The 24721-nt window shown below is 53.1% G+C and overlaps 1 protein-coding gene across 1 annotated transcript in view; it reads left to right on the forward strand.

The window, feature by feature from the left end:
- Positions 1–16572: 16572 nt before the first annotated feature.
- The window catches only part of PAQR4 (progestin and adipoQ receptor family member 4), a 33684-nt gene continuing 25535 nt past the window's right edge, over positions 16573–24721 (forward strand). Inside the window, exon 1 of the mRNA XM_063935480.1 lies at positions 16573–17393. Within this exon, the coding sequence (XP_063791550.1) occupies positions 17054–17393 (340 nt within the window). The 5' untranslated portion in view covers positions 16573–17053. The remainder of the gene's footprint in view (positions 17394–24721) is intronic.

Below are 24721 nucleotides of genomic sequence, written 5' to 3' on the forward strand. Positions count from 1 at the left end.
GTAATAGTGATGCGTCAGTGATGGGGGGATGGTGACAGGACCCTGGTAATAGTGACAGGTCAGTGATGGAGGGATGGTGGCAGGACCCCGGTAATAGTGATAGGTTAGTGATGAGGGGATGGTGACAGGACCCCGGTAATAGTGATAGATGAGTGATGGGGGGATGGTGACGAGACCCAGGTAATAGTGACAGGTCAGTGATGGGACACCGGTAATAGTGATAGGTCAGTGATTGGGGGATGGTGACAGGACCCAGTAATAGTGATGTGTCAGTGATGGGGGGATGGTGACGGGACCCAGGTAATAGTGATAGGTCAGTGATGGGGGGATGGTGACAGGACCCCAGTAATAGTGATGTGTAAGTGATGAAGTGATGGTGACGAGACCCCGGTAATAGTGAAAGGTCAGTGATGGGGGGATGGTGACAGGAGCCCGGTAATAGTGATAGGTCAGTGATGGGGGGATGGTGAAAGGAGCTCGGTAATAGTGATAGGTCAGTGACGTGGTGATGGTGACAGGAGCCCGGTTGTAGTAATGTGTCAGTGATGGGGGGATGGTGACGGGACCCCGGTAATAGTGATAGGTCAGTGATGGGGGGATGGTGACGGGACCCCGGTAATAGTGATGTGTAAGTGATGAGGTGATGGAGACGAGACCCCGGTAATAGTGATAAGTCAGTGATGGGGGGATGGTGACAGGAGCCCGGTTGTAGTAATGTGTCAGTGATGGGGGGATGGTGACGGGACCCCGGTAATAGTGATAGGTCAGTGATGGGGGGATGGTGACGGGACCCCGGTAATAGTGATAGGTCAGTGATGGGGGGATGGTGACAGGAGCCCGGTTGTAGTAATGTGTCAGTGATGGGGAGATGGTGACAGGACCCCGGTAATAGTGATAGGTCAGTGATGGGGGGATGGTGACGGGACCCCGGTAATAGTGATGTGTAAGTGATGAGGTGATGGAGACGAGACCCCGGTAATAGTGATAAGTCAGTGATGGGGGGATGGAGACGGGACCCCGGTAATAGGTCAGTGATGGGGTGATGGTGACAGGAGCCCGGTTGTAGTAATGTGTCAGTGATAGGGGGATGGTGACGGGGCCCCGGTAATAGTGATAGGTCAGTGATGGGGGGATGGTGACAGGAGCCTGGTTGTAGTAATGTGTCAGTGATGAGGGGATGGTGACGGGACACCGGTAATAGTGATGGGGGGATGGTGACAGGAGCCCGGTAGTAGTAATGTGTCAGTGATGGGGGGATGGTGACAGGAGCCCGGTAGTAGTAATGTGTCCGTGATGGGAGATGGTGACGGGACCCCGGTAATAGTGATAGGTCAGTGATGGGGGGATGGTGACAGGAGCCCGGTAGTAGTAATGTGTCAGTGATGGGGGGATGGTGACAGGAGCCCGGTAGTAGTAATGTGTCAGTGATGGGGGGATAGTGACAGGACCCCGGTAATAGTGATAGGTCAGTGATGGGGGGATGGTGACAGGAGCCTGGTTGTAGTAATGTGTCAGTGATGAGGGGATGGTGACGGGACCCCGGTAATAGTGATAGGTCAGTGATGGGGGGATGGTGACAGGAGCCTGGTTGTAGTAATGTGTCAGTGATGAGGGGATGGTGACGGGACCCCGGTAATAGTGATAGGTCAGTGATGGGGGGATGGTGACAGGAGCCTGGTTGTAGTAATGTGTCAGTGATGAGGGGATGGTGACGGGACCCCGGTAATAGTGATAGGTCAGTGATGGGGGGATGGTGACAGGAGCCCGGTAGTAGTAATGTGTCAGTGATGGGGGGATAGTGACGGGACCCCGGTAATAGTGATAGGTCAGTGATGGGGGGATGGTGACATGAGCCCGGTAGTAGTAATGTGTCAGTGATGGGGGTATGGTGACGGGACCCCGGTAATAGTGATAGGTCAGTGATGGGGGGATGGTGACAGAACCCCGGTAATAGTGATAGGTTAGTGATGAGGGGATGGTGACAGAACCCCGGTAATAGTGATAGGTCCGTGATGGGGGGATGGTGACAGAACCCCGGTAATAGTGATAGGTCCGTGATGGGGGGATGGTGACGGGACCCTGGTAATAGTGACAGGTCAGTGATGGAGGGATGGTGACAGAACCCCGGTAATAGTGATAGGTCCGTGATGGGGGGATGGTGACAGAACCCCGGTAATAGTGATAGGTCCGTGATGGGGGGATGGTGACGGGACCCTGGTAATAGTGACAGGTCAGTGATGGAGGGATGGTGACAGGACCCCGGTAATAGTGATAGGTCCGTGATGGGGGGATGGTGACAGGACCCCGGTAATAGTGATAGGTCCGTGATGGGGGGATGGTGACAGGACCCCGGTAATAGTGATAGGTCCGTGATGGGGGGATGGTGACAGGACCCCGGTAATAGTGATAGGTCCGTGATGGGGGGATGGTGACAGGACCCAGTAATAGTGATGTGTCAGTGATGGGGGGATGGTGACGGGACCCAGGTAATAGTGATAGGTCAGTGATGGGGGGATGGTGACAGGACCCCAGTAATAGTGATGTGTAAGTGATGAAGTGATGTGACGAGACCCCGGTAATAGTGAAAGGTCAGTGATGGGGGGATGGTGACAGGAGCCCGGTAATAGTGATAGGTCAGTGATGGGGGGATGGTGAAAGGAGCTCGGTAATAGTGATAGGTCAGTGACGTGGTGATGGTGACAGGAGCCCGGTTGTAGTAATGTGTCAGTGATGGGGGGATGGTGACGGGACCCCGGTAATAGTGATAGGTCAGTGATGGGGGGATGGTGACGGGACCCCGGTAATAGTGATGTGTAAGTGATGAGGTGATGGAGACGAGACCCCGGTAATAGTGATAAGTCAGTGATGGGGGGATGGTGACAGGAGCCCGGTTGTAGTAATGTGTCAGTGATGGGGGGATGGTGACGGGACCCCGGTAATAGTGATAGGTCAGTGATGGGGGATGGTGACGGGACCCCGGTAATAGTGATAGGTCAGTGATGGGGGGATGGTGACAGGAGCCCGGTTGTAGTAATGTGTCAGTGATGGGGAGATGGTGACAGGACCCCGGTAATAGTGATAGGTCAGTGATGGGGGGATGGTGACGGGACCCCGGTAATAGTGATGTGTAAGTGATGAGGTGATGGAGACGAGACCCCGGTAATAGTGATAAGTCAGTGATGGGGGGATGGAGACGGGACCCCGGTAATAGGTCAGTGATGGGGTGATGGTGACAGGAGCCCGGTTGTAGTAATGTGTCAGTGATAGGGGGATGGTGACGGGGCCCCGGTAATAGTGATAGGTCAGTGATGGGGGGATGGTGACAGGAGCCTGGTTGTAGTAATGTGTCAGTGATGAGGGGATGGTGACGGGACACCGGTAATAGTGATGGGCGGATGGTGACGGGACCCTGGTAATAGTGACAGGTCAGTGATGGGACGCCGGTAATAGTGATAGGTCAGTGATCGGGGGATGGTGACGGAACCCAGTAATAGTGATGTGTCAGTGATGGGGGATGGTGACAGGAACCCGGTAATAGTTATGCGTCAGTGATGGGGGGATGGTGACAGGACCCTGGTAATAGTGACAGGTCAGTGATGGAGGGATGGTGGCAGGACCCCGGTAATAGTGATAGGTTAGTGATGAGGGGATGGTGACAGGACCCCGGTAATAGTGATAGATGAGTGATGGGGGGATGGTGACGGGACCCAGGTAATAGTGACAGGTCAGTGATGGGACACCGGTAATAGTGATAGGTCAGTGATTGGGGGATGGTGACAGGACCCAGTAATAGTGATGTGTCAGTGATGGGGGGATGGTGACGGGACCCAGGTAATAGTGATAGGTCAGTGATGGGGGGATGGTGACAGGACCCCAGTAATAGTGATGTGTAAGTGATGAAGTGATGGTGACGAGACCCCGGTAATAGTGAAAGGTCAGTGATGGGGGGATGGTGACAGGAGCCCGGTAATAGTGATAGGTCAGTGATGGGGGGATGGTGAAAGGAGCTCGGTAATAGTGATAGGTCAGTGACGTGGTGATGGTGACAGGAGCCCGGTTGTAGTAATGTGTCAGTGATGGGGGGATGGTGACGGGACCCCGGTAATAGTGATAGGTCAGTGATGGGGGGATGGTGACGGGACCGCGGTAATAGTGATGTGTAAGTGATGAGGTGATGGAGACGAGACCCCGGTAATAGTGATAAGTCAGTGATGGGGGGATGGTGACAGGAGCCCGGTTGTAGTAATGTGTCAGTGATGGGGGGATGGTGACGGGACCCCGGTAATAGTGATAGGTCAGTGATGGGGGGATGGTGACGGGACCCCGGTAATAGTGATAGGTCAGTGATGGGGGGATGGTGACAGGAGCCCGGTTGTAGTAATGTGTCAGTGATGGGGAGATGGTGACAGGACCCCGGTAATAGTGATAGGTCAGTGATGGGGGGATGGTGACGGGACCCCGGTAATAGTGATGTGTAAGTGATGAGGTGATGGAGACGAGACCCCGGTAATAGTGATAAGTCAGTGATGGGGGGATGGAGACGGGACCCCGGTAATAGGTCAGTGATGGGGTGATGGTGACAGGAGCCCGGTTGTAGTAATGTGTCAGTGATAGGGGGATGGTGACGGGGCCCCGGTAATAGTGATAGGTCAGTGATGGGGGGATGGTGACAGGAGCCTGGTTGTAGTAATGTGTCAGTGATGAGGGGATGGTGACGGGACACCGGTAATAGTGATGGGGGGATGGTGACAGGAGCCCGGTAGTAGTAATGTGTCAGTGATGGGGGGATGGTGACAGGAGCCCGGTAGTAGTAATGTGTCCGTGATGGGAGATGGTGACGGGACCCCGGTAATAGTGATAGGTCAGTGATGGGGGGATGGTGACAGGAGCCCGGTAGTAGTAATGTGTCAGTGATGGGGGGATGGTGACAGGAGCCCGGTAGTAGTAATGTGTCAGTGATGGGGGGATAGTGACAGGACCCCGGTAATAGTGATAGGTCAGTGATGGGGGGATGGTGACAGGAGCCTGGTTGTAGTAATGTGTCAGTGATGAGGGGATGGTGACGGGACCCCGGTAATAGTGATAGGTCAGTGATGGGGGGATGGTGACAGGAGCCTGGTTGTAGTAATGTGTCAGTGATGAGGGGATGGTGACGGGACCCCGGTAATAGTGATAGGTCAGTGATGGGGGGATGGTGACAGGAGCCTGGTTGTAGTAATGTGTCAGTGATGAGGGGATGGTGACGGGACCCCGGTAATAGTGATAGGTCAGTGATGGGGGGATGGTGACAGGAGCCCGGTAGTAGTAATGTGTCAGTGATGGGGGGATAGTGACGGGACCCCGGTAATAGTGATAGGTCAGTGATGGGGGGATGGTGACATGAGCCCGGTAGTAGTAATGTGTCAGTGATGGGGGTATGGTGACGGGACCCCGGTAATAGTGATAGGTCAGTGATGGGGGGATGGTGACAGGAGCCCGGTAGTAGTAATGTGTCAGTGATGGGGGGATAGTGACAGGACCCCGGTAATAGTGATCGGTCAGTGATGGGGGGATGGTGACAGGAGCCTGGTTGTAGTAATGTGTCAGTAATGAGGGGATGGTGACGGGACCCCGGTAATAGTGATAGGTCAGTGATGGGGGGATGGTGACAGGAGCCTGGTTGTAGTAATGTGTCAGTGATGAGGGGATGGTGACGGGACCCCGGTAATAGTGATGGGGGGATGGTGACAGGAGCCCGGTAGTAGTAATGTGTCAGTGATGGGGGGATGGTGACAGGAGCCCGGTAGTAGTAATGTGTCAGTGCTGGGGGGATGGTGACAGGACCCCGGTAATAGTGATAGGTCAGTGATGGGGGGATGGTGACAGGAGCCTGGTTGTAGTAATGTGTCAGTGATGAGGGGATGGTGACGGGACCCCGGTAATAGTGATAGGTTAGTGATGGGGGGATGGTGACAGGAGCCCGGTAGTAGTAATGTGTCAGTGATGGGGGGATGGTGACAGGAGCCCGGTAGTAGTAATGTGTCAGTGCTGGGGGGATGGTGACAGGACCCCGGTAATAGTGATAGGTCAGTGATGGGGGGATGGTGACAGGAGCCTGGTTGTAGTAATGTGTCAGTGATGAGGGGATGGTGACGGGACCCCGGTAATAGTGATAGGTCAGTGATGGGGGGATGGTGACAGGAGCCTGGTTGTAGTAATGTGTCAGTGATGAGGGGATGGTGACGGGACCCCGGTAATAGTGATGGGGGGATGGTGACAGGAGCCCGGTAGTAGTAATGTGTCAGTGATGGGGGGATGGTGACAGGAGCGCGGTAGTAGTAATGTGTCAGTGCTGGGGGGATGGTGACAGGACCCCGGTAATAGTGATAGGTCAGTGATGGGGGGATGGTGACAGGAGCCTGGTCGTAGTAATGTGTCAGTGATGAGGGGATGGTGACGGGACCCCGGTAATAGTGATAGGTTAGTGATGGGGGGATGGTGACAGGAGCCCGGTAGTAGTAATGTGTCAGTGATGGGGGGATGGTGACAGGAGCCCGGTAGTAGTAATGTGTCAGTGCTGGGGGGATGGTGACAGGACCCCGGTAATAGTGATAGGTCAGTGATGGGGGGATGGTGACAGGAGCCTGGTTGTAGTAATGTGTCAGTGATGGGGGTATGGTGACGGGACCCCGGTAATAGTGATAGGTCAGTGATGGGGGGATGGTGACAGGAGCCTGGTTGTAGTAATGTGTCAGTGATGAGGGGATGGTGACGGGACCCCCCGGTAATAGTGATAGGTCAGTGATGGGGGGATGGTGACAGGAGCCTGGTTGTAGTAATGTGTCAGTGATGAGGGGATGGTGACGGGACCCCGGTAATAGTGATAGGTCAGTGATGGGGGGATGGTGACAGGAGCCTGGTTGTAGTAATGTGTCAGTGATGAGGGGATGGTGACGGGACCCCGGTAATAGTGATGGGGGGATGGTGACAGGAGCCCGGTAGTAGTAATGTGTCAGTGATGGGGGGATGGTGACAGGAGCCCGGTAGTAGTAATGTGTCAGTGCTGGGGGGATGGTGACAGGACCCCGGTAATAGTGATAGGTCAGTGATGGGGGGATGGTGACAGGAGCCTGGTTGTAGTAATGTGTCAGTGATGAGGGGATGGTGACGGGACCCCGGTAATAGTGATAGGTCAGTGATGGGGGGATGGTGACAGGAGCCTGGTTGTAGTAATGTGTCAGTGATGAGGGGATGGTGACGGGACCCCGGTAATAGTGATGGGGGGATGGTGACAGGAGCCCGGTAGTAGTAATGTGTCAGTGATGGGGGGATGGTGACAGGAGCCCGGTAGTAGTAATGTGTCAGTGCTGGGGGGATGGTGACAGGACCCCGGTAATAGTGATAGGTCAGTGATGGGGGATGGTGACAGGAGCCTGGTTGTAGTAATGTGTCAGTGATGAGGGGATGGTGACGGGACCCCGGTAATAGTGATAGGTTAGTGATGGGGGGATGGTGACAGGAGCCCGGTAGTAGTAATGTGTCAGTGATGGGGGGATGGTGACAGGAGCCCGGTAGTAGTAATGTGTCAGTGCTGGGGGGATGGTGACAGGACCCCGGTAATAGTGATAGGTCAGTGATGGGGGGATGGTGACAGGAGCCTGGTTGTAGTAATGTGTCAGTGATGAGGGGATGGTGACGGGACCCCGGTAATGGTGATAGGTCAGTGATGGGGGGATGGTGACAGGAGCCTGGTTGTAGTAATGTGTCAGTGATGAGGGGATGGTGACGGGACCCCGGTAATAGTGATGGGGGGATGGTGACAGGAGCCCGGTAGTAGTCATGTGTCAGTGATGGGGGGGATGGTGACAGGAGCCCGGTAGTAGTAATGTGTCAGTGCTGGGGGGATGGTGACAGGACCCCGGTAATAGTGATAGGTCAGTGATGGGGGGATGGTGACAGGAGCCTGGTTGTAGTAATGTGTCAGTGATGAGGGGATGGTGACGGGACCCCGGTAATAGTGATAGGTCAGTGATGGGGGGATGGTGACAGGAGCCTGGTTGTAGTAATGTGTCAGTGATGAGGGGATGGTGACGGGACCCCGGTAATAGTGATGGGGGGATGGTGACAGGAGCCCGGTAGTAGTAATGTGTCAGTGATGGGGGGATGGTGACAGGAGCCCGGTAGTAGTAATGTGTCAGTGCTGGGGGGATGGTGACAGGACCCCGGTAATAGTGATAGGTCAGTGATGGGGGGATGGTGACAGGAGCCTGGTTGTAGTAATGTGTCAATGATGAGGGGATGGTGACGGGACCCCGGTAATAGTGATAGGTTAGTGATGGGGGGATGGTGACAGGAGCCCGGTAGTAGTAATGTGTCAGTGATGGGGGGATGGTGACAGGAGCCCGGTAGTAGTAATGTGTCAGTGCTGGGGGGATGGTGACAGGACCCCGGTAATAGTGATAGGTCAGTGATGGGGGGATGGTGACAGGAGCCTGGTTGTAGTAATGTGTCAGTGATGAGGGGATGGTGACGGGACCCCGGTAATAGTGATAGGTCAGTGATGGGGGGATGGTGACAGGAGCCTGGTTGTAGTAATGTGTCAGTGATGAGGGGATGGTGACGGGACCCCGGTAATAGTGATAGGTCAGTGATGGGGGGATGGTGACAGGAGCCTGGTTGTAGTAATGTGTCAGTGATGAGGGGATGGTGACGGGACCCCGGTAATAGTGATGGGGGGATGGTGACAGGAGCCCGGTAGTAGTAATGTGTCAGTGATGAGGGGATGGTGACAGGAGCCCGGTAGTAGTAATGTGTCAGTGATGGGGGTATGGTGACGGGACCCCGGTAATAGTGATAGGTCAGTGATGGGGGGATGGTGACAGGAGCCCGGTAGTAGTAATGTGTCAGTGATGGGGGTATGGTGACGGGACCCCGGTAATAGTGATAGGTCAGTGATGGGGGGATGGTGACAGGAGCCCGGTAGTAGTAATGTGTCAGTGATGGGGGGATGGTGACAGGAGCCCGGTAGTAGTGATAGGTCAGTGATGAGGGGATGGTGACGGGACCCCGGTAATAGTGATGGGGGGATGGTGACAGGAGCCCGGTAGTAGTAATGTGTCAGTGCTGGGGGGATGGTGACAGAAGCCTGGTTGTAGTAATGTGTCAGTGCTGGGGGGATGGTGACAGGACCCCGGTAATAGTGATAGGTCAGTGATGGGGGGATGGTGACGGGACCCCGGTAATAGTGATAGGTCAGTGATGGGGGGATGGTGACAGGAGCCCGGTAGTAGTAATGTGTCAGTGATGGGGGAATGGTGACAGGAGCCCGGTAGTAGTAATGTGTCAGTGCTGGGGGATGGTGACAGGACCCCGGTAATAGTGATAGGTCAGTGATGGGGGGATGGTGACAGGAGCCTTGTTGTAGTAATGTGTCAGTGATGAGGGGATGGTGACGGGACCCCGGTAATAGTGATAGGTCAGTGATGGGGGGATGGTGACAGGAGCCCGGTAGTAGTAATGTGTCAGTGATGGGGGGATGGTGACAGGAGCCCGGTAATAGTGATAGGTCAGTGATAGGGGGATGGTGACAGGACCCCGGTAATAGTGATAGGTCAGTGATGGGGGGATGGTGACAGGAGCCCGGTAGTAGTAATGTGTCAGTGCTGGGGGGATGGTGACAGGACCCCGGTAATAGTGATAGGTCAGTGATGGGGGGATGGTGACAGGAGCCTGGTAGTAGTAATGTGTCAGTGATGAGGGGATGGTGACGGGACCCCGGTAATAGTGATGTGTCAGTGATGGGGGGATGGTGACAGGACCCCGGTAATAGTGATAGGTCAGTGCTGGGGGGATGGTGACAGGACCCCGGTAATAGTGATAGGTCAGTGATGGGGGGATGGTGACAGGAGCCCGGTTGTAGTAATGTGTCAGTGATGAGGGGATGGTGACGGGACCCCGGTAATAGTGATAGGTCAGTGATGGGGGGATGGTGACAGGAGCCCGGTAGTAGTAATGTGTCAGTGATGAGGGGATGGTGACGGGACCCCGGTAATAGTGATAGGTCAGTGATGGGGGGATGGTGACAGGAGCCTGGTTGTAGTAATGTGTCAGTGATGAGGGGATGGTGACGGGACCCCGGTAATAGTGATAGGTCAGTGATGGGGGGATGGTGACAGGAGCCCGGTAGTAGTAATGTGTCAGTGATGAGGGGATGGTGACGGGACCCCGGTAATAGTGATGAGGGGATGGTGACAGGACCCCGGTAATAGTGATGTGTCAGTGATGGGGGGATGGTGACAGGACCCCGGTAATAGTGATAGGTCAGTGATGGGGGGATGGTGACAGGAGCCTGGTTGTAGTAATGTGTCAGTGATGAGGGGATGGTGACGGGACCCCGGTAATAGTGATAGGTTAGTGATGGGGGGATGGTGACAGGAGCCTGGTTGTAGTAATGTGTCAGTGATGAGGGGATGGTGACGGGACCCCGGTAATAGTGATGGGGGGATGGTGACAGGAGCCTGGTTGTAGTAATGTGTCAGTGATGGGGGGATGGTGACAGGAGCCCGGTAGTAGTAATGTGTCAGTGATGGGGGGGATGGTGACGGGACCCCGGTAATAGTGATGAGGGGATGGTGACAGGACCCCGGTAATAGTGATAGGTCAGTGATGGGGGGATGGTGACAGGAGCCTGGTTGTAGTAATGTCAGTGATGAGGGGATGGTGACGGGACCCCGGTAATAGTGATAGGTCAGTGATGGGGGGATGGTGACAGGAGCCTGGTTGTAGTAATGTGTCAGTGATGAGGGGATGGTGACGGGACCCCGGTAATAGTGATGGGGGGATGGTGACAGGAGCCCGGTAGTAGTAATGTGTCAGTGATGGGGGGATGGTGACAGGAGCCCGGTAGTAGTAATGTGTCAGTGCTGGGGGGATGGTGACAGGACCCCGGTAATAGTGATAGGTCAGTGATGGGGGGATGGTGACAGGAGCCTGGTTGTAGTAATGTGTCAGTGATGAGGGGATGGTGACGGGACCCCGGTAATAGTGATAGGTTAGTGATGGGGGGATGGTGACAGGAGCCCGGTAGTAGTAATGTGTCAGTGATGGGGGGATGGTGACAGGAGCCCGGTAGTAGTAATGTGTCAGTGCTGGGGGGATGGTGACAGGACCCCGGTAATAGTGATAGGTCAGTGATGGGGGGATGGTGACAGGAGCCTGGTTGTAGTAATGTGTCAGTGATGAGGGGATGGTGACGGGACCCCGGTAATAGTGATAGGTCAGTGATGGGGGGATGGTGACAGGAGCCTGGTTGTAGTAATGTGTCAGTGATGAGGGGATGGTGACGGGACCCCGGTAATAGTGATGGGGGGATGGTGACAGGAGCCCGGTAGTAGTAATGTGTCAGTGATGGGGGGATGGTGACAGGAGCGCGGTAGTAGTAATGTGTCAGTGCTGGGGGGATGGTGACAGGACCCCGGTAATAGTGATAGGTCAGTGATGGGGGGATGGTGACAGGAGCCTGGTCGTAGTAATGTGTCAGTGATGAGGGGATGGTGACGGGACCCCGGTAATAGTGATAGGTTAGTGATGGGGGGATGGTGACAGGAGCCCGGTAGTAGTAATGTGTCAGTGATGGGGGGATGGTGACAGGAGCCCGGTAGTAGTAATGTGTCAGTGCTGGGGGGATGGTGACAGGACCCCGGTAATAGTGATAGGTCAGTGATGGGGGGATGGTGACAGGAGCCTGGTTGTAGTAATGTGTCAGTGATGGGGGTATGGTGACGGGACCCCGGTAATAGTGATAGGTCAGTGATGGGGGGATGGTGACAGGAGCCTGGTTGTAGTAATGTGTCAGTGATGAGGGGATGGTGACGGGACCCCCCGGTAATAGTGATAGGTCAGTGATGGGGGGATGGTGACAGGAGCCTGGTTGTAGTAATGTGTCAGTGATGAGGGGATGGTGACGGGACCCCGGTAATAGTGATAGGTCAGTGATGGGGGGATGGTGACAGGAGCCTGGTTGTAGTAATGTGTCAGTGATGAGGGGATGGTGACGGGACCCCGGTAATAGTGATGGGGGGATGGTGACAGGAGCCCGGTAGTAGTAATGTGTCAGTGATGGGGGGATGGTGACAGGAGCCCGGTAGTAGTAATGTGTCAGTGCTGGGGGGATGGTGACAGGACCCCGGTAATAGTGATAGGTCAGTGATGGGGGGATGGTGACAGGAGCCTGGTTGTAGTAATGTGTCAGTGATGAGGGGATGGTGACGGGACCCCGGTAATAGTGATAGGTCAGTGATGGGGGGATGGTGACAGGAGCCTGGTTGTAGTAATGTGTCAGTGATGAGGGGATGGTGACGGGACCCCGGTAATAGTGATGGGGGGATGGTGACAGGAGCCCGGTAGTAGTAATGTGTCAGTGATGGGGGGATGGTGACAGGAGCCCGGTAGTAGTAATGTGTCAGTGCTGGGGGGATGGTGACAGGACCCCGGTAATAGTGATAGGTCAGTGATGGGGGATGGTGACAGGAGCCTGGTTGTAGTAATGTGTCAGTGATGAGGGGATGGTGACGGGACCCCGGTAATAGTGATAGGTTAGTGATGGGGGGATGGTGACAGGAGCCCGGTAGTAGTAATGTGTCAGTGATGGGGGGATGGTGACAGGAGCCCGGTAGTAGTAATGTGTCAGTGCTGGGGGGATGGTGACAGGACCCCGGTAATAGTGATAGGTCAGTGATGGGGGGATGGTGACAGGAGCCTGGTTGTAGTAATGTGTCAGTGATGAGGGGATGGTGACGGGACCCCGGTAATGGTGATAGGTCAGTGATGGGGGGATGGTGACAGGAGCCTGGTTGTAGTAATGTGTCAGTGATGAGGGGATGGTGACGGGACCCCGGTAATAGTGATGGGGGGATGGTGACAGGAGCCCGGTAGTAGTAATGTGTCAGTGATGGGGGGGATGGTGACAGGAGCCCGGTAGTAGTAATGTGTCAGTGCTGGGGGGATGGTGACAGGACCCCGGTAATAGTGATAGGTCAGTGATGGGGGGATGGTGACAGGAGCCTGGTTGTAGTAATGTGTCAGTGATGAGGGGATGGTGACGGGACCCCGGTAATAGTGATAGGTCAGTGATGGGGGGATGGTGACAGGAGCCTGGTTGTAGTAATGTGTCAGTGATGAGGGGATGGTGACGGGACCCCGGTAATAGTGATGGGGGGATGGTGACAGGAGCCCGGTAGTAGTAATGTGTCAGTGATGGGGGGATGGTGACAGGAGCCCGGTAGTAGTAATGTGTCAGTGCTGGGGGGATGGTGACAGGACCCCGGTAATAGTGATAGGTCAGTGATGGGGGGATGGTGACAGGAGCCTGGTTGTAGTAATGTGTCAATGATGAGGGGATGGTGACGGGACCCCGGTAATAGTGATAGGTTAGTGATGGGGGGATGGTGACAGGAGCCCGGTAGTAGTAATGTGTCAGTGATGGGGGGATGGTGACAGGAGCCCGGTAGTAGTAATGTGTCAGTGCTGGGGGGATGGTGACAGGACCCCGGTAATAGTGATAGGTCAGTGATGGGGGGATGGTGACAGGAGCCTGGTTGTAGTAATGTGTCAGTGATGAGGGGATGGTGACGGGACCCCGGTAATAGTGATAGGTCAGTGATGGGGGGATGGTGACAGGAGCCTGGTTGTAGTAATGTGTCAGTGATGAGGGGATGGTGACGGGACCCCGGTAATAGTGATAGGTCAGTGATGGGGGGATGGTGACAGGAGCCTGGTTGTAGTAATGTGTCAGTGATGAGGGGATGGTGACGGGACCCCGGTAATAGTGATGGGGGGATGGTGACAGGAGCCCGGTAGTAGTAATGTGTCAGTGATGAGGGGATGGTGACAGGAGCCCGGTAGTAGTAATGTGTCAGTGATGGGGGTATGGTGACGGGACCCCGGTAATAGTGATAGGTCAGTGATGGGGGGATGGTGACAGGAGCCCGGTAGTAGTAATGTGTCAGTGATGGGGGTATGGTGACGGGACCCCGGTAATAGTGATAGGTCAGTGATGGGGGGATGGTGACAGGAGCCCGGTAGTAGTAATGTGTCAGTGATGGGGGGATGGTGACAGGAGCCCGGTAGTAGTGATAGGTCAGTGATGAGGGGATGGTGACGGGACCCCGGTAATAGTGATGGGGGGATGGTGACAGGAGCCCGGTAGTAGTAATGTGTCAGTGCTGGGGGGATGGTGACAGAAGCCTGGTTGTAGTAATGTGTCAGTGCTGGGGGGATGGTGACAGGACCCCGGTAATAGTGATAGGTCAGTGATGGGGGGATGGTGACGGGACCCCGGTAATAGTGATAGGTCAGTGATGGGGGGATGGTGACAGGAGCCCGGTAGTAGTAATGTGTCAGTGATGGGGGGATGGTGACAGGAGCCCGGTAGTAGTAATGTGTCAGTGCTGGGGGATGGTGACAGGACCCCGGTAATAGTGATAGGTCAGTGATGGGGGGATGGTGACAGGAGCCTTGTTGTAGTAATGTGTCAGTGATGAGGGGATGGTGACGGGACCCCGGTAATAGTGATAGGTCAGTGATGGGGGGATGGTGACAGGAGCCCGGTAGTAGTAATGTGTCAGTGATGGGGGGATGGTGACAGGAGCCCGGTAATAGTGATAGGTCAGTGATAGGGGGATGGTGACAGGACCCCGGTAATAGTGATAGGTCAGTGATGGGGGGATGGTGACAGGAGCCCGGTAGTAGTAATGTGTCAGTGCTGGGGGGATGGTGACAGGACCCCGGTAATAGTGATAGGTCAGTGATGGGGGGATGGTGACAGGAGCCTGGTAGTAGTAATGTGTCAGTGATGAGGGGATGGTGACGGGACCCCGGTAATAGTGATGTGTCAGTGATGGGGGGATGGTGACAGGACCCCGGTAATAGTGATAGGTCAGTGCTGGGGGGATGGTGACAGGACCCCGGTAATAGTGATAGGTCAGTGATGGGGGGATGGTGACAGGAGCCCGGTTGTAGTAATGTGTCAGTGATGAGGGGATGGTGACGGGACCCCGGTAATAGTGATAGGTCAGTGATGGGGGGATGGTGACAGGAGCCCGGTAGTAGTAATGTGTCAGTGATGAGGGGATGGTGACGGGACCCCGGTAATAGTGATAGGTCAGTGATGGGGGGATGGTGACAGGAGCCTGGTTGTAGTAATGTGTCAGTGATGAGGGGATGGTGACGGGACCCCGGTAATAGTGATAGGTCAGTGATGGGGGGATGGTGACAGGAGCCCGGTAGTAGTAATGTGTCAGTGATGAGGGGATGGTGACGGGACCCCGGTAATAGTGATGAGGGGATGGTGACAGGACCCCGGTAATAGTGATGTGTCAGTGATGGGGGGATGGTGACAGGACCCCGGTAATAGTGATAGGTCAGTGATGGGGGGATGGTGACAGGAGCCTGGTTGTAGTAATGTGTCAGTGATGAGGGGATGGTGACGGGACCCCGGTAATAGTGATAGGTTAGTGATGGGGGGATGGTGACAGGAGCCTGGTTGTAGTAATGTGTCAGTGATGAGGGGATGGTGACGGGACCCCGGTAATAGTGATGGGGGGATGGTGACAGGAGCCTGGTTGTAGTAATGTGTCAGTGATGGGGGGATGGTGACAGGAGCCCGGTAGTAGTAATGTGTCAGTGATGGGGGGGATGGTGACGGGACCCCGGTAATAGTGATGAGGGGATGGTGACAGGACCCCGGTAATAGTGATGTGTCAGTGATGGGGGGATGGTGACAGGACCCCGGTAATAGTGATGTGTCAGTGATGGGGTGATGGTGACGGGACCCCGGTAATAGTGATAGGTCAGTGATGGGGGGATGGTGACAGGAGCCTGGTTGTAGTAATGTGTCAGTGATGAGGGGATGGTGACAGGACCCCGGTAATAGTGATAGGTCAGTGATGAGGGGATGGTGACGGGACCCCGGTAATAGTGATAGGTCAGTGCTGGGGGGATGGTGACGGGACCCCGGTAATAGTGATAGGTCAGTGATGGGGGGATGGTGACAGGAGCCTGGTTGTAGTAATGTGTCAGTGATGAGGGGATGGTGACGGGACCCCGGTAATAGTGATGGGGGGATGGTGACAGGAGCCCGGTAGTAGTAATGTGTCAGTGCTGGGGGGATGGTGACAGGAGCCCGGTAGTAGTAATGTGTCAGTGACGGGAACCCTCAGTGTAACCCGGCGATAGGCGAGCGCTGTCAGCGCCGGTGACACGGCGTCACGTAAAGGGAGGACCGGGCGTCCGTGCATCACCCTCTCTGAGCATCAGGGAGGAGGAGTGACGTCAGGAGTAATCTCCGACAGATGATGCTGCCAGGCGCCGGCTCCTTAGCCAATGGGAAGCCAGCGCCCCTTCCCAGCCGTGGGCGTGGTCCCCGGTTGCTATGAGACCGCTGCTCCTGGACAGACACTGACATTAGCGCCGATGGGCGTGGCTCCGGGTCGTTTTGGGCGGGCAGCGGCGCGCGCTGCAGGCGGGAGAGGGGTCGGCGGCGGCGCTCGCGCTGTGGGCGGGAAAGCGGCTGAGGGGGGTGAGAGGGGCGCCGCTGAGGAGGGGAGGGGATGAGGCGGTGACCGAGGAGAGGGGGGCGGGGTCCGGTACGTGTCCGGTAATCCGCCTTGCCCTCCCCCGGCTATAAAGCAGCAGGTCCGGCTCCGGAGAGGCAGAGGATATCCATCGTGCGGCCGAGCCGGGGGCGGATGACGACAGCCTGACAGGAGGAGACGGCTCCATGTGCAAGAGCCTGTGGGGTGGCCCTGCCTTGGGCACATAGTGGGGGCAGATGTACAGTATTGCCGTATTGCCCCTGTGTGGGGTAAGGGGCAGAAGATGATGGAGGATTGGTGACTTATGGGCTTTGGCGCTAGTCGCGCAACCACCATCTTGGTCCGGATGACAGCGGATTCCGTCCTTCCCTGACCGGTGCTGCTATGGATGAAGAATTGCGTAATGTCACCCGCGTCCCCCATGTGTCGCCATGTTTCTGGGCGTGCGGGGCATTAGATGATGTGAATACGGCCAGCGAGAAATGTACTTTGCGCTGTTTGTACGCTGTGATGTCACGCTTCCCGGCGGAGAGAAAGCTGCTGATGTAATTCTGCTCCGTGTGGCGGAGCCGCCGCTGAATCTCGCTAAAGCCGGTCTTATCTGTGGCCAAAAGTATCACGTAGTGTCTGGGACGGGTCGCTTCCTCCGGGGACACATGGCGTTTCTGAGTGGCCCACGGCTGTTGGACTGGGCCAGCTCACCCCCACACCTCCAGTTTAATAAGTTTGTTCTGACCGGGTACCGACCCGTGGCCGGCGGAGCAGAGTGTTTGCGGAGCCTCTTCTATCTGCACAATGAGCTGGGCAACATCTACACACATGGTGAGGCTCCCAGAAGGTCTGCCAGGGTGGCTTGGTCCCCGACTGCCTGGGCGCAGCGGTTTCTCGACTGCCTGGGTTCCACGATTCAATGACTGCCTGGGTGCCATGGTTCCAATGCTAGGTTCTTTGGCTGGCATGTGAACATGAAGCATTGGTGTTGTTAGAAAGTGATGGGTAGACTATAACCGCAATGAATGGAATATAATTAGAGTGTTTCTGGCTTGGTACTAGCTTCCCTGAAGTATTTATACTGTGGCATTATTAGACCATATTACAGATTGGTTAACTGGCCTGTAGGGTGGCATGGAATGGTCGGAAGAAGACACTTTGCGACCAGTTTCTTTGCTGACTTTTCCTTGCTCCCCATAGAGGTGCGCAGGACGGTCAGTTTAGATTTCCCATTACAATAGATGGCAATGTGCATAGCCATATGTTGCAGTGATGTCCGGTGTCGCCTCGCTGGTGATTGAATTTGCCACCCATGTGTGGCTGAGTACGGTTGTGGTTCTCGGTTATTAGCTGACTTGTCTTCCTCTGATACAGCAGCCGTGCTGGATGGTTGTCACTACTAGTAAGGCTTTGGAACTAGTTCTGTCCTGCATTCTAACTGTTGTGAATTCCTGTTCTCTTATCCGTAATGTATTTCACCTCCAGCTATGTAACTTGTATTGTGCATAGAAGTGTAGGTGTGTAGACTCACTTCCATCTGCTAACTTTTTTTTTTTGTTTTCCAGTTTAGAACAGATTGCCAAGTTAAAAAATAAATAAAAAATAGCGTCTAGTGTAACACAAGCGTGATTTTATCATCCGCAACGTAACATGTTCAGTCCAGATGCTACAAGCGTCATTGGCAATAAACGTAACCAGCGACAGTGGCATATGGAAGCAGATGTGTAATAATGACACCTGTCGGATTATAGGTAGACCATATGCCAGTGGTTCCCAAACTTTTTTGAATCACGGCGCCCTAGAATATTAGAATTTTTTTCACGGCACCCCTAGGCCAAAAATTTGTTATTGAGAAATTTAGAAAGAAATATTACATTAAGTAGATTGCGTTTATATGTCATCCTTAGGGTCAGTTGTGTGGTGAGGGACAAGATTTGCTTCTGTTTGGCCACATATTTTATGACTGGCAGCCACCAGCACTGGTTTTGCCTATTATATGGACCATGAATAATTTGAATTGGTCCTGGACCACCAACCCAGGGCACCCCTGCAAGTGTCCCGAGGCACCCCAGGGAGCCACGGCACACAGTTTGGGAACCTCTGCCATATGCTATATGCACATGGAAACTAATGTCCACAGACATGTAACCTTCGTAGTTAGTTTGATTGAAGTGTTACCTATAATGTGTAACAAGCTTTTGTATTCTTACTGGATACTTCTTTATTGGTTGTTTATACAGATATTCCGCAGGGTTTTACAGAGAATATCTGGCCACTCGCGCCAGTCCCTGCCACAGTGGAGCTTACGCTGTTTCCTATCGCATGTACATGCGCACCTAAGGCCCCCATCAGCAATCACAAAAAAAACAATCTGCAGATTCCGAGATCCCCCCCCAGATTTAAAGTTTCCCTAATCTGCCGCCATACATTACAGATGTCTTAGTGATATGCAGATTATTTTCAGCAAATACAGATCTGACAATCTTGAACGTCTCATCGGTTTACTAGAGACTGTACACCTGCTGATTGTTACCATACACTAGCAATCTACAGCCACCATTGATCTGTGAAAGCCAATATGTTGGACAACCTGATTTAACAAACACAATCTATTTATTTTTTTGGGTCTGAATCCACCAACTGTGAACCCCATACATTGCAGATTTATTTGCACAATTGTTTGAAAATTGCACCAATTGATTGATTTGATGCCTTTACACACTAGGGTAATTTTTTGTTGATAGCCAGTTAACCTACCAGTATATTGTAGGAGGAAACCAGAGTACCCGGAGGAAACCCACGCAAGTACGGGGAGAATATACAAACTCCACACAGCCGTGGTGGGAATCAAACCCAAGACCTCAGTGCTGTGAGGCAGGAATGCTCACCATTACACCATCCGTGCTGCTCAATGACTAGACATATATATAGTCCTTCTACAAGTGATGCGGCATAACACTACTTGTCACTAGTACTGTTCTCTATGTAGGAATAGCTTAGAGAAGCACTGTAATATATTCCAGGTGTATTTATTCATTAGTACCTTTGTACTAATGAGTCGTCCGTCTGTCCATCCTCTTGTATTAAGCTCTTCTTTCTTAAATCCTTTTATCTACTTTACGTGTATGGCTAGTGAGTTACAGTGGGGGCTAGAGTTACAAACCCTCCCCCTCTATATACACCGCAGCCCTAATGTGCCAGTGATCCCACTCATACCTATCTGTCTGGATCCTACAGGTGTTGCTAGCAGTATATGGGAATACGTAACCAGCAACAGTGCTGTAGGGAATAATGACGCATTTATGGTCCTAGTTATATCTAGGTAGTCTCAGGCGCTTGCAGGTTCTATATATTTAGGGATCATGTCTGAAGATCGACACTGTCTAGGTCGACAGGGTCTGAAGGTCGACAGGGTTTCTAGGTCGATATGTGCTAGGTCGACAGGTCAAAAGGTTGGCGTGAGTTTTTCACGTTTTTTTTCTTCTTTTTTTGAACTTTTTCATACTTAATGATCCACGTGGACTACGATTGGAACGGTAATCTGTGCCGAGCGAAGCGAGGCACCTTGCCCGAAGCATGGCGAGCCATGTGAGGGGACACTGTCCACCTATTGGGCTTCCCGGTCACTGTACGGAGAAAACAACACCATAAAAACATGAAAAACTCATGTCGACCTAGAAACCCTGTCGACCTTCAGACCCAGTCGACCTATAGTGGTCGATCTAAACAGTGTTGCCCTAGACACTGTCGATCTAATGATCCACACCCATATATTTACCAGAGTTTTTGTTCTTTTCTTCATAGGATACGTTTTATACTTATTCTTTGTGACTACTCCAGAGCTGAGGAGGTCCAGCAAAGTCCCTGCATGTGAGGGACAGGCTTTTACACTTATGTTTCACCTATAGCTGGAGGCCTGTTGGATGACTTCTGTTCACATGCAGTGATTTGTCTGTACATATGTAAGTTGCCAGTAACTTGGGAGTTTGTCCCACACGAGCAGGAATTCAGAAAATGCTCTGGTCATATTGCTGCAGGTGTTGGCGGCTTGACGCACAAGCCTTTGGTGTGCATTTGTGAACTGTTGGAAGAGACCTGACATTGGCTGGGTGATGTGCGTTGAGAAATGACATTAATGCTTCAGTCAGGCTAACCCTGTAATTGCTTTATCTGTTTGGTACTGCAGAACTGAAATACTCTATGACGCTCCGTATATGAAGCATACATTCTAGGTCTAATCACAGATGCTCGGTGTCGCTGCTTAGACCCTCCCTCGCTGTTTGTGCCGTTCTATAGAGAGAGCTTACTAAAGGGAATCAATATGAAATGTCCATACACTTATATTCACAGATCTATACATAGCCAGGTGCATTGTCAGCAACTAAACCAGCTCAAAGAAAAAAGTATACACCTGATTACTACAGAGCCAAGATTATATCCAATTATGTTACTTTCTGTTATACACCGATGGATCATAATAGATTACATGTGCATTAGATCACTCAATATACTGTTTGGATTTAAAAAAAAAATCCTTTTCTTTAGTTGCCCCTACACCAGTGGTTCCCAACTCTGTCCTCAAGTCAGCCTAAGGGTGGGTACTCTCCTAAAAAATAATGTCTGCTTGATATAGGGGGTCATTCCGAGTTGATCGTAGCTGTGCTAAATTTAGCACTGCTACGATCTTCCCAGACATGCAGGAGGACGCCCAGCACATGGCTAGCCCGCCCTGTATGTGAGTGCTGCCCCCCCCCCCCCCCCCCCCGCAGAAGTGCAAAGGCATCGCACAGCGTATGACGTCACGCAGCCGCTGCGGCCCGCCCCCTGTTCGGTCCGGCCACGCCTGCGTTGGCCGGACCGCTCCTACAAAACGGTGGCCAAATGCCACCGTTTCACCCCCTACCGCCCATCGATCGCCTCTGCCTGTCAATCAGGCAGAGGCGATCGCTGTCCTGCTACGGCCTTCAGCAGGTGCACTACGGCGCATGCGCAGCAGGGACCCGTTCGCTCTGCTGCGTTAAAACGCCGCAAGCGAACGGGTTGGAATGACCACCATGGAACGAGACGTGCAGTGGGGTACGCACAATATATGAGGCATTTATACATGTGGGTGTTATACACAGGTGCAGTGGTATATACATGTGGGTATTATACACAGTGGCAGCAGTATATACATGTGGGCATTATACACAGGTGCAGCAGTATATACATGTGGGCATTATACACAGGTGCAGCAGTATATACATGTGGGCATTATACACAGGTGCAGCAGTATATACATGTGGGCATTATACACAGGTGCAGCAGTATATACATGTGGGCATTATACACAGGTGCAGCAGTATATACATGTGGGCATTATACACAGGTGCAGCCGTATATACATGTGGGCATTATACACAGGTGCAGCCGTATATACATGTGGGCGTTATACACAGGTGCAGCCGTATATACATGTGGACGTTATACACAGGTGCAGCCGTATATACATGAGGGCATTATACAGAGATGCAGCGGTATCTACATGTAGGAATTATACACAGGTGCGGCAGTATATACATGTGGGCGTTATACACAGGGGCAGAGGTATACACAGGGGCATCGGTATATAAATGTGGACAGTAGCAGTATATACTGCTGGAAATTTGGTGAGGTGGGGGGCACTGCCTCACCTGCCATAGACTTTTTACTGTACAGATTTGTCTTTAAGAATGATTTGAAAATAATATATTCTTTGTTTCTCTATCGTCCTAAGTGGATGCTGGGGTTCCTGAAAGGACCATGGGGAATAGCGGCTCCGCAGGAGACAGGGCACAAAAGTAAAGCTTTTACAGGTCAGGTGGTGTGTACTGGCTCCTCCCCCCATGACCCTCCTCCAGACTCCAGTTAGATTTTTGTGCCCGGCCGAGAAGGGTGCAATTCTAGGTGGCTCTCATAAAGAGCTGCTTAGAGAGTTTAGCTTAGGTTTTTTATTTTGCAGTGATTCCTGCTGGCAACAGGATCACTGCAACGAGGGACAGAGGGGAGAAGAAGTGAACTCACCTGCGTGCAGGATGGATTGGCTTCTTGGCTACTGGACATGAAGCTCCAGAGGGACGATCACAGGTACAGCCTGGATGGTCACCGGAGCCACGCCGCCGGCCCCCTCACAGATGCTGAAGCAAGAAGAGGTCCAGAATCGGCGGCTGAAGACTCCTGCAGTCTTCTTAAGGTAGCGCACAGCACTGCAGCTGTGCGCCATTTTCCTCTCAGCACACTTCACACGGCAGTCACTGAGGGTGCAGGGTGCAGGGCGCTGGGGGGGGGGCGCCCTGGGAGGCAAATGAAAACCTTTAAAAAGGCTAAAAATACCTCACATATAGCCCCAGAGGCTATATGGAGATATTTACCCCTGCCTAAATGTACTAAATAGCGGGAGACGAGCCCGCCGGAAAAGGGGCGGGGCCTATCTCCTCAGCACACGGCGCCATTTTCTGTCACAGCTCCGCTGGTCAGGAAGGCTCCCAGGTCTCTCCCCTGCACTGCACTACAGAAACAGGGTATAACAGAGAGGGGGGGCAAAATAAATGGCAATATATTAATATAAAAGCAGCTATAAGGGAGCACTTAATCATAAGGCTATCCCTGTCATATATAGCGCTTTTTGGTGTGTGCTGGCAGACTCTCCCTCTGTCTCCCCAAAGGGCTAGTGGGTCCTGTCTTCGTATAGAGCATTCCCTGTGTGTCTGCTGTGTGTCGGTACGTGTGTGTCGACATGTATGAGGACGTTATTGGTGTGGAGGCGGAGCAATTGCCAAATATGAGGATGTCACCTTCTAGGGGGTCGACACCAGAATGGATGCCTTTATTTGTGGAATTACGGGATAGCGTCAACTCGCTTAAGCAGTCGTTTGCCGACATGAGGCGGCCGGACACTCAATTAGTGCCTGTCCAGGCGCCTCAAACACAGTCAGGGGCTGTAAAACGCCCCTTGCCTCAGTCGGTCGACACAGACCCAGACACAGGCACTGATTCCGGTGGTGAAGGTGACGAATCAACCGTATTTTCCAGTAGGGCCACACGTTATATGATTTTGGCAATAAAGGAGATGTTACATTTAGCTGATACTACAGGTACCACTAAACAGGGTATTATGTGGGGTGTGAAAAAACTACCAGTAGTTTTTACCGAATCAGAAGAATTAAATGACGTGTGTGATGAAGCGTGGGGTGCCTCGATAAAAAACTGCTAATTTCAAAGAAGTTATTGGCTTTATACCCTTTCCCGCCAGAGGTTAGGGAGCGCTGGGAAACACCTCCTAGGGTGGACAAAGCGCTAACACGCTCATCAAAACAAGTGGCGTTACCCTCTCCTGAGACGGCCGCACTTAAAGATCCATCAGATAGGAGGATGGAAAATATCCAAAAAGGTATATACACACATGCAGGTGTTATACTACGACCAGCTATTGCGACTGCCTGGATGTGCAGTGCTGGGGTAGTTTGGTCAGAGTCCCTGATCGAAAATATTGATACCCTGGACAGGGACAATATTTTACTGTCGTTGGAACAAATAAAGGATGCATTTCTTTATATGCGTGATGCACAGAGAGATATCTGCACACTGGCATCACGGGTAAGTGCTATGTCCATTTCGGCCAGAAGAGCTTTATGGACACGACAGTGGACAGGCGATGCGTAGAGGAGTTATTTGGGGTCGGTCTATCGGATTTGGTGGCCACGGCTACGGCCGGGAAATCCACCTTTCTACCTCAAGTCACTCCCCAACTGAAAAAGGCACCGACCTTTCAACCGCAGCCCTTTCGTTCCTTTAAAAATAAGAGAGCAAAGGGCTATTCATATCTGCCACGAGGCAGAGGACGAGGGAAGAGACAGCAACAGGCGGCTCCTTCCCAGGAACAGAAGCCCTCCCCGGCTTCTACAAAAGCCTCAGCATGACGCTGGGGCTTCGCAAGCGGACTCGGGGGCGGTAGGCGGTCGTCTCAAGAATTACAGCGCGCAGTGGGCTCACTCGCAGGTAAATCCCTGGATCCTGCAGATAATATCTCAGGGGTACAGGTTGAAATTAGAGACAGAGCCACCTCGCCGTTTCCTGAAGTCTGCTTTACCAACGTCCCCCTCAGAAAGGGAGACGGTTTTGGAAGCCATTCACAAGCTGTA

The sequence above is a fragment of the Pseudophryne corroboree genome, chromosome 7 (genome assembly GCF_028390025.1).
Source record: "Pseudophryne corroboree isolate aPseCor3 chromosome 7, aPseCor3.hap2, whole genome shotgun sequence".
NCBI lineage: Eukaryota > Metazoa > Chordata > Amphibia > Anura > Myobatrachidae > Pseudophryne > Pseudophryne corroboree.